A 10,264-nucleotide genomic window follows, 5' to 3' on the forward strand; every position below is an offset into this window, starting at 1 on the left:
TCACACGCACACACACCCATAAGATTGTTACTGGACTGAGGCCCACAGAGCACGTGGAGTCTACGGCTGGCTCCGGAGCCCCGCTGTGTGCGCACCTGGCTGTGGAGGGACTCGGTATCATCCACAGGAGCGCTGCTCTGTTTCTCACCACTGCCCCGATCGGTCTGCACGGTGGCATCTTGTTTCCCAGAGTTCTGGTCCACGGTACTGGTGCCCTGCTCACATACACTCTTCACAGTCTGGGTTGCTGCTGAAACAGTTTCTGGGGCACACAGGGAATGGTCCATGGTCTGGATTCCTACGTTACTCTGGGCAGGCCTTTCCAACAAGACCTTACACGGTGTTTCCTGCTGAGCACTCAGTCCTCCTAGCAGGTCTGTTTCCATAACTTCTCCTTGAGGGCTGAATGACCCCTGGGTGGCTCTCAGCTGGGAAACAGGCGACACAGAGTCCTCCGAAGCAGCAGCATCCTGGACTGGCCCAGTGGGCCTCACAGGCTGCTCACTCTGCCTGAGTTTAGAGGCACCATCCAGTTTTTCTTTGTCCTCTTCTTGAACCCTTGGAAAATGGAGCATTTCATTTGTCCTGAAAATGAAACAAGGACATTCTGTAGCATGGTCTGGATGCAGCTTATTCCTCTGAGCAGTACGGTGGTACTACACCTCTATCATCCCAGCACCCAGCAGACTTGAGCATCATCGGACAACTAGGGAGGTCTGCAATGCAATACTCTCTCAAACATAAAACAATAAAAATGAAGTAACTCCCATACATGAGATAAAAAAATAAAAGCTAAGTTCAATTGTGTACAGTATTCTAAAGGTGGACCTCTGGGAGGGCATTGAGATCTGACAGGGTCAGCCTGGAGAGATGGCTCGGAGGCTAAGAACACTGGCTGCGCTTCTAGAGGTCCTGAGTTCAATTCCCAGCACCCACATGGTAGCTCACAACCACCTGTAATGAGATCTGGTGCCCTCTTCTGATGTGCCGGCATACATGCAGGCAGGGCAGAACACTGAATACATAATAAATAAATAAAAACCTTTAAAAAAAAAAAAGATCTGACAAGGTCACAGGGTAGGGCACTAATGAATGAACTCTGGCGGCTTTGTAAAAAAGGCAGATCTGCAGGCGCAGTGGCACGTGCCTTTAATTCCAGCAGTCAGGGGCAAAAGCAGCTGGAGCTCTAGGGTTTCAAGGCCACCCTGATTGACTAGAGAATCTCAGGCCAGTCAGGGCTGCATAGTAAGACCCTGTCTCAAAAGAAAGAGACACATTGCCTCCCTCTTACTCCGTATGTCCTGTAGTATCTTGGAAGTCCAGCACTGAGAAAGTCATCACCAGATGCAGTCCCTTAATCTTTTTTTCTTTTTCTTTTTTTTTTGAAACAGGGTTTCTCTGTGTAGCCCTGGCTGTCCTGAAATTTACTCTGTAGACCAGGCTGGCCACCTTCCTCTGCCTCCAGAGTGTTGAGATTAAAGGTGTGTGCCGCCACCACCTGGAACTTAATCTTTAAGCACAACTGTGGGTCAAAATGAACCTCCTTTCCTCATAGTTTCTTCCAGCTGTGGTCTCATCAACAACAGGAAAACGAGCCAAGTAAACTCTAAAAAACACACAAGAAAATGAGGCTGGTAACAAGATACAAAATTCTTACAAAGCCCCAGGAAGGACATTTAATTGCTCCACTCAGGATTCAGAGGCAGGCAGATCACTGTGAGTTGCAACCCAGCCTGGTCTACATCACAAGTTCCAAGACAGCCAGGGATATATAATGAGACTGTGAAGAGAAAGGGAAAGGGAAAGGGAAAGGGAAGCAATCAATTTGTTCTGAAGTCTCATTTGGATTGATGAATGGTTCTAACATTCTTTACTAACTCCTATGACGATGTATGTTTAGAAGAAATGCAATCTTTATGACCATGTATGAGGTCTACCCTCTGCTGAATTTAGAAGAAATACAATCTCCAAAGAAAGGTTGCAGGTAACAGTCTGGTCTTCCCAGGTCAAAGGTCATTTGGTGGTCACATGTTCAGTACTTCAGTGCTGGGCTCCCTATCAATATATCTATACCTGACCACTTCAGCATAACTGTAAGGAAGTGCTTAAGATATAGCCCAGCCCTTCATTATTAGTCTTTTCATTTGGGAGCCTGTGTGTCTTTTTTCTTTATTTTAAGATTTATCTACTAGTTATGTATACAGTATTCTGCATGTATGGCCTACAGGAACCAAAGCCGAGATCAAAGAAGAAACGCTGCTTACGGGCTTGCTTCCTATGTCTAGTTTCTTGTAGACCCAAGACCTCCTGTTCAGGAGTGGCGGCACCGACCACAGCGAGTGAGCCTTCCACATAAATCACTAACCAAGAAAATGCTGCCACAGACATGCCCACGGGCTCTCTCAGTGAGAGTCCCTCTTCACAGACGTCTAGATTTCTGTGAAACTGACAAAACAATAACCAGCACATTGACTGACTGACATATCCTTTCCACATCACCCGCATGTTGCCTATAAGCCAAATACCACAGTACCCAAGCGACTGGAGATCTTAAACGCTAACAGTTCTCTCGAGTAAGAAACCACGCTAAAGCCGGTGGTGGTGCACATCTTTAATCCCAGCACTCAGAAGGCACGGGGATCTCTGAGTTTGAGGCCTGCCTAGTCTACAGAGTGAGTTCCAGGATAGCCAGGGCTACACAGAGAAACCTTTCAAAAAGAAAGAAATAAACAGACCCAGGCTAGCCCTAAGCAGGCTGCACATAACCTGTCGTATCTGGATATCTGAATGCTAACCCTCAAGCTCCACAGGATACAGGCTGTCTTAGCTCAGCCTCTGCGGCTGTGACAAAACAGACCAAAAGCAACTTGGGGGAAGGAAGGGATTTATCTGGCTTACAGATTCAGTCCAGACCAAAAGCAACTTGGGGGAAGGAAGGGATTTATCTGGCTTACAGATTCAGTCCGTCTCAAGGGAAGCCAGGCCAGGACTCACGGCAGGACCTGGAGGCAGGAACTGAAGCAGAGACCGGGGCAGTGCTTGCTTCTTACTGGCTTGGCTTCCTCTGGAGTGCTCAGTCACCTTTCTTATACCACCCAGGCCCACCTGCCTAGAGATGTAAGCACCCACAGTGAGCAGGACCATTTAAGCACAATTAAGAAAAGGCCTCACAGACGTGGCCACAGGCCAGTTTAATCAGGAAAGTCCTTCAGCTGAGGCTTCCCCTTCCCAGGTGACACAGGTTTGTGTTAGGCTGACATCTGAAGCTAACTATGACAAAGGCTAACTTTGAACAAGAATGGATATTCTATAAATCAATAAACTACAAAAATCAGGAAGCTACTGCCGTATTACGTAAACATAAATGGAGGTATTTTCAGGCTTCATCACATGTAAATAGTCAGAACAAAGGAGAAATAATCCACCAAGTGTGGCGGCCATGGCTGTAATTCCCGCTCTCAGGAAGCTTGAGGCAGGAGGATTGTTCCGACTTTAAGGCCTTCCTGGGCTACACGGCTGAGTTTTAGGTTGGCTTGAAACTTTCTAAAGTCTATTTTCTTTAAAAAAAAAAAAAAAAAAAAAAAGCCACTCTGAACCAACAGTGCCCCAGTTCTTGAAGGTTACATCACAGGTATCAGAGACTTGGAAACCAGGCTGTATTCTTACCACGAGTTTCAACCAGAGAAAAACAAAGCTTGGCGCTCTCGTTCATAGCAGCTGAGTCTGCCTAGGTGGCCATGAGCTTGCTGGGCAGCCCCTCTCGGGTCACGAGTAAAGAAGAACAGAGGTTTCACAGGTTTCTGTCACCCAGCACCGTGTACTACCAGGCGATGGACCTAACAGCCTTCTACCTAAGACGGGCATCTGGTTACTAGAGCCTGCGCCCTATTTGTCAGGAGCACGGGCTGGGTGAGGATGCAGGGTCCGCTGAGGAAACACATGAGGAGCAGTTACATCTTCCTGAGATTTATGGGTGATCATAAAATGTCAAGGTGCTGAGCGTAGTGGACTAACACACAGCAGCGGCAGAAAACAAAGCAATGAAACAGCTGACCTTCACATTCATGGTTAACCTTTAAGAGGACAAACACACAAGTAAACAAGCTGCCACTGCTTCCCACCCTTAAACAAGCTTGTACATTTTACCTCACACGATGACAGAAGGAATCCCAGACCCCAGCCTCCCGGGAGATGGCACAGAGAGGAACGGCCTTTGGGAACTATCCCATCATGAAGGTGGAGGAACGGCCTTTGGGAACTATCCCATCATGAAGGTGGAGGAATGGCCGTTGGGAACTATCCCATCATGAAGGTAGGACGGTCCTGAAGCTGTGAGTGAGCATGTGGAAACTCAACCCCAGGACCTCCCTTGCAGGAAATGGCCTTCTCCACACAACAGCCTACCAGCTTTTATCTAAGATTATGGGATGGCCCTGACCCCACGAACATTAAGAAATTTCTGTGGTTCATAAGCTCCCCAGACTGCAACAGTGGTAGAAAACTGAGACACCCCAGAAACTATGTACTCAGGGCAGAGACTCTGAACAGGGTTTGACTTCCAAAGCAATATTTTGTTTGGAAATTGTTTTTTCTGCCTCCTGAGTGCTGGGATTAAATGCGTGCACCACTATGCCCAGCCAGAACTGCTGATTTTGTTTTCTGTTTATCAAAACAGGGTTTCTCTGAAACAATTCGGTTGTCCTGGAACTCGCTCTATAGAACTCTATCAAACTCACAGAAATCCGCCTGCCTCTGCCTCCCGAGTGCTGGGATTAAAGGCGTGCGCCACCACCGCCAGGCTAGAACTGCTGATCCTTTAAAGACCAAAAGTGATAGGCCAGGCATGGTGGGGTATACCTTCAGTCCCGCAGGGACAGATGAATCTATGTGAGCTTGAGACCAGCATGGTCTAGAGTCTACATAGTTCCAGGCCAGCCAAGGCTACACAATGAGACACCCTGTCTCATAAAAAACAAGTCAAGCAGTAGGGGGTGGGAGTGGAGGATAAGTCATTACAGTATTAGCAGTATCAGATATTTGGTATTTCTCACTCTCCTATGAGCACAAGACAAATGAGTAATGCTAAAATTGTAGTCATAAACACTTCATTTTGGTTGACAAGCCTGTGTCGCTAATCCCTGCACTTAGGGAAGGGAACTGATGGAAATATGAAGATTCCTAGGCTCAGTGGTCAGCAAGTCCAACCAATCTGTGAGCTCCAGGTTCAGTGAGAGGCACGGTCTGGAAAGAACGGGAGGGGACTGGGAGATGACACTCGGAGTAAGGGTGAGACGCCGCTCCTGGAGAGGATCCAAGTTTAGCACCCTCCTCCTCAGTCAGCTCACAGCCACCAGAGCTCCAGCGACACTCAGTACCTTGGCCCTCCATGAGCACTGCACCCTCAGACACATGCATACATTAAAAATAAAAGAAAGAGGCCAGGCTTGGTGGTACACACCTTTATTCCAGCACTGAGGAGACAGAGGCAGAAGATCTCTATGAGTTCAATGACAGCCTGGTCTACATAGCAAGTTCCAGACCAGTGATGGCTACATATGAATAATTATTAAAATAATTAAAAATTTTTAAAATAATGAAAGAAAAAATAGGAAAGTGACTAAGACATGCATGCATGCACACACACGCATGTGTGTGCACAAACTCAAACACACACGAATCAATATTTATCTTTAAAAAAATAAAAAGTTTGGTGTGAGGTGCAGTGTCATGCACCTGTGGGCCCCACCTACTCAGGAAGCTGAAGCAAGAGCAATGCTTAAACCCAGAAGCCTGAGACCAGCCTGGGCCAAACAACATAAAACAATACAATCTAGTCATAAATAAACAAACAAGCAAATAAAAATTCAACAATATAACCTGGCCATAAATAAATAAATAGCCAACTTCACAAAACAGTGGCAATTAATACCATGAAGTGGAATTAATTACATCAATCAATGCAGCTGAAACTAATTCATGCGTGGTAGTACACTCCTTTAATCCCATCTGTCAGGATACAGAGGCAGGCGGATCTCTGCAAGATCAAATACAGCCAGGACTATGCAAAGAAACCTTGTCTCAGAAAAGGAGAAAGAAAATGTTTACCTGATGGGTGCAGAGGGAGGATCCTCACTCAGGGCCTCACTCTCTTGCCCAGCATCACAGATACAGCTAAACATAGGCATGGTCTTCTGGGGACTAAAATTACAAATTAAAGCAATACAGTTTGCTAGTTTCACATGAAAAGTAGCTCTGGAGGTCACCCTCTTTAGACAGAGAGTTCCTCTACATCCCAACCTCCAATCCATTATTACCCCCCAAAACCAACTCTTGATATGCTCAAGTTAACACAGTAAGAAACTTTTAAGTGCAGGGACTAAAGAGATGTCTCTGCAGTTTGCTCCTCTAGAGGACCCCAGTGGAAGCTCACATTATCCCTAACTCCAGTTCCAGGGGCTTTGACGCCCTCTGCTGGCCTCCAGGGGAGCCAGGTGCACATGTGGTGCACAGACAAAACACCAATACACATAAAAACCTTCAGCGAGGTCACTGGAGGAAAAGTAGAAAGAGACTTATTAAATACTAAAAGGATGTAAAGAGGAAAATCCAAATGTAGAAATCAATAGGACAAACTGGTTCCTTGAGGAGAGAATTTGGAAAAGGAACAAAAAAGAACAGATGTTGTGATTTCAAAAACAAACAAAACTAAATGTATCGGGTGTGATTCATAGACTGGGATCCTGATTCTAACTAGAAAATATTACAAAGCAGGGGAACGGAAACACCAAATACTTTATGGCACTAAAGAATCACTACCTGGTTTCAAAAGTATGGTAACAGTATGGTTAATTGTAAAATAGGAATCCTAATCTTTTAGAGTTAGCATCAAAATAGTTATATAAAATGATATGAAGCTGGAATCATCTTCAAAATAACCCACTGGTAGAAGGCAGTAAGTACTCCAAGATTTTTATAGCCAATGAAGACTGGCCACTTAAGTACTGTTGTCCATATCACACTGCTCTCTGCCCTGTCTCCCCTCTAGTCTTCCCACAGCCAAACAATTAGAAACTAAGTACTCTGAATGGGGATGTAACAATCATTTACGAAACAAATCTTACTTTAACAACTTCTTTTTTTAACATTTGTTTTAATTTAATTTTACCATTTAGTCTACGTGGGTGTTTTGCCTGAATGTGTGTCTGTGCACCATGTGCATGTCTGGTGGTCAGAGAGGCCAGAAGAGGCATCTGACCTCTAAGACTAGAGTTACAGATATTTGTAAGCTGCCATGAGGGCCAGGAATCGAACCCAAGTTCTCTCAAAGAGTATACAATGCTCTTGACCACTGAGCTAAGTCTCCATTGCCTATAATGACTTTTTAAAGAAAATATTTATTTATTATGTATACAATGTTCTGTCTGCATGCATGCCTGCAGGCTAGAAGAGGGTGCCACATCTCATTACAGATGGTTGTGAGCCACCATGTGTCGCTGGACCTCTGAGCCATCTCTCCAGCCCCCTTAAATGACTTTGTATGATGAACCCAAGGTGAAAAATTTTAACACGCAGATTTCTTCAGCACAGATATTTGCACAGAAATAGTGCTTCATGGCAACACCAACAACTTCCGTCTTTTCCATGACCCACCAACCTTTGCCATCATCCTCCCTCCCTATATGCCCCAAAGTTCAGAAACCCATAAAGGGTCAAATTTAGTCAGCAGGCACTTTACCTTTTTAAAAACTTAAAAATTCCCTTTAATTTATTAAAGATTTGGCAATACTCAGCTTGAATTCTTTTTTCATTTATCATAGTACAGGATTAAATAAAAGCCCTCACACTCAGACAAGCCCAGCAAGCTCACTCAAAAATGACAGCCACTGGCAAGGCAGTCCCACTTAAGTGGGACACACGTCCAGCTGTCTCCGTCAGCCCTCAGCATCCTGGCACCCAGGCGGCTTACTCACAGAGCCTGCCTGAGCTGACTTGAGATCTTCACCTGTTCTGTCACCAGCTGCTCGCTAGGGCTTCATGCTGGGATGACTCACGCCAGAGGCAAATCAAACAATCCTATTCTCACAGCCAACAGATGGCAAAGCTTCACACCAACACCTGTGCACCCCAGCACACTGTACTGACAGCACCGCAGCAACCGTGACAAAGCAAAAACAGCTCAACATAGAAAGGCACAATGTGCTGAGGCTGTGGCCGAATACAGAACACAGAAGAACAATGTGTCTAGAGCCATCTCCTTTGTCCTCTGTCTTCTCAAGTCTGCTATCCACAGAAAAGTCAAAAGGCCACTCACATGAATGGTGGGAAAACTACCAGATAGTTCTAACATTAAGGATAGCAAGTTTTGTTAGACTTAAAATGACTATCAAAACCTACAATTCAACGCATTGCTGACTCCTTCATGCTGGGTTTTGAGTATTTTCATGTGTTGCTAAATCATCTTCCTCTCTTCAAGCCGGACCTTTGTATTTAAACGCCTCTAAATAACAACGAGCCCTGGTTACCTGGCAACAGGCTCAGCAACAGCAGTAGATCCATTTTTTCTCTCAGCAGTAGCAGGCTCTGGACAAAAACAAAAGCAAGGAGAGAAAGGAAAGAGAAGCAGAATTCAGTTAGTGCCGAATCTAAAGCCTCTCTCACTGCATCAGCCACAAAGAGAAACAGGACAAAGGAAGCCTGCGATCAGCAGAGAGGACCTGCTTTCCCATCTCCACCATTTCATTTCCCTTCAGACTTCCTGTAGAAAACATGCCTGCTTGGCCAGAACTGCAATCTATAATGTCTTAAGTGCAAATTAAACCACCTGAATCACAACTCACCTCCCCATACAAGAAATTTAAAATTCACGTGAGAAAATACAAAAGAAAACCTAAGAACATTTTCTAAAAAAAGTTAGAAAGAATTTTTTTGAGACAAAGTCTCTCCTATGTAGACCAAGCTGGCCTCAAAGTTACCGAGAACCACCTGCCTCTGCCTCCCAAGAGGTGGGATTAAAGGTGTGTGCCCCAAGCAGTGCTAAAACTTTATTTCAAAAAGAAACAAAACAAAAAACCCTGAGTAAACTACGTGACAAGCCAAGTGTAGCATGACACATTCTTGTAATGTCAACATTGAAGAGTTTCAAGCAGAAAGATCTCAAGTTCAAGGCCAGCCTGACTACACAGTAATTCTAGGACAGTAATTCTAGGACAGCCTGGGCTACACAGTAATTGCAGGCCAGCCTGGACTATACAGTAATACTAGTCCAGCCTGTGCTACACAGTAATTCTAGGACAGCCTGGACTACACAGTAAAACTCTATCTCTCAATAAATAATAAATAACAAAATGTATAGAAAAATATTTAAGTTAATGTATAAATTCAACAGTTCATTTTAGAAACACTCACGTGTACCAAGGTACCCAAGACCTTGCTAAAAGGCTTTAAGAACACTGGCTGCTCTTGCAGAACTGGGTTCAGTTCCCAGCACCCACATGGTAGCTCACAACCACCTATCACTCTGTCAGGAGCCATTTCCCCCAAAAAATATTGCAGGGCCCATTGTCCTGGGGAGTTTGCAGAGAGCCCCACACCCCAATGGTATTTAGAGCTGTTTTGTTGGCAGAGCGTACCCCACACCCAACTATCTTGAGAGCTATCTGTTAGCAGAACCCGCCCCACATTCCAACTATCTAGAGAACTAGGTGTGTCAACTCGTGACTTCCTGAAAGAGGAATCGTGACCTGACCAATCGTAACCTCCTGGCCAACAACTTCGCAACCGGCTCGAACCGTCGCTGCAAGATTCCTCCCTGTCCATGCCCCTGCCCCCAATCCCAACCCAAATTCCTCATCCAGGGGCTATATAAGCTGCAACTGTGACACTAATAAACGGAGGCTTTGACAAGAGAATTTTGCTTGGCCTCCTTCCTCTCTCCCGCCCATGTCTTTTCAGATAGCACCTTTCCTGGAACCCTGGAATAACTGACCTGCCAAGGCGGGTTACAACCCCTAGACTAACTGACCTGCCAGGGTGGTCTACATCACTCCAGCCTCTGATGTCCTCTTCTGACCTTCACAGGCTCCAGGCAAAAACATGGCATGGTGTACGTGCATACAAAATACTCATGTACATAAAATAAGTTAAAAAATGTTTTTTTCAGGACAGGACAAAAGAGCCAGCAGAGGACACAGTTTTCTCTTAAGGGGCCGCTGTCGAAGGGTTAAACTCAGAGGAGCACGGTATTCTCTTAGGGGTCACCACTGTC

General features: G+C 45.3%; 1 protein-coding gene across 5 annotated transcripts in view; it reads right to left on the reverse strand.

Annotated features, from left to right (window-relative positions):
• Tp53bp1 (tumor protein p53 binding protein 1) overlaps positions 1 to 10,264 on the reverse strand; it is an 89,177-nt gene that overhangs the window by 16,694 nt on the left and 62,219 nt on the right. For 4 of the 5 annotated variants that reach the window (XM_005364330.2, XM_005364331.2, XM_026787642.1 and 1 more), the window contains 3 exons: positions 8,523 to 8,580; positions 6,106 to 6,198; positions 96 to 585 (listed from right to left, as the gene is read on the reverse strand). In XM_005364330.2, the coding sequence (XP_005364387.1) occupies positions 96 to 585; positions 6,106 to 6,198; positions 8,523 to 8,580 (641 nt within the window). The remainder of the gene's footprint in view (positions 1 to 95; positions 586 to 6,105; positions 6,199 to 8,522; positions 8,581 to 10,264) is intronic. The other variant, XM_013352643.2, reaches the window with a different exon arrangement.

The sequence above is a fragment of the Microtus ochrogaster genome (genome assembly GCF_000317375.1).
Source record: "Microtus ochrogaster isolate Prairie Vole_2 chromosome 14 unlocalized genomic scaffold, MicOch1.0 chr14_random_1, whole genome shotgun sequence".
Taxonomy (NCBI): Eukaryota; Metazoa; Chordata; class Mammalia; order Rodentia; family Cricetidae; genus Microtus; species Microtus ochrogaster.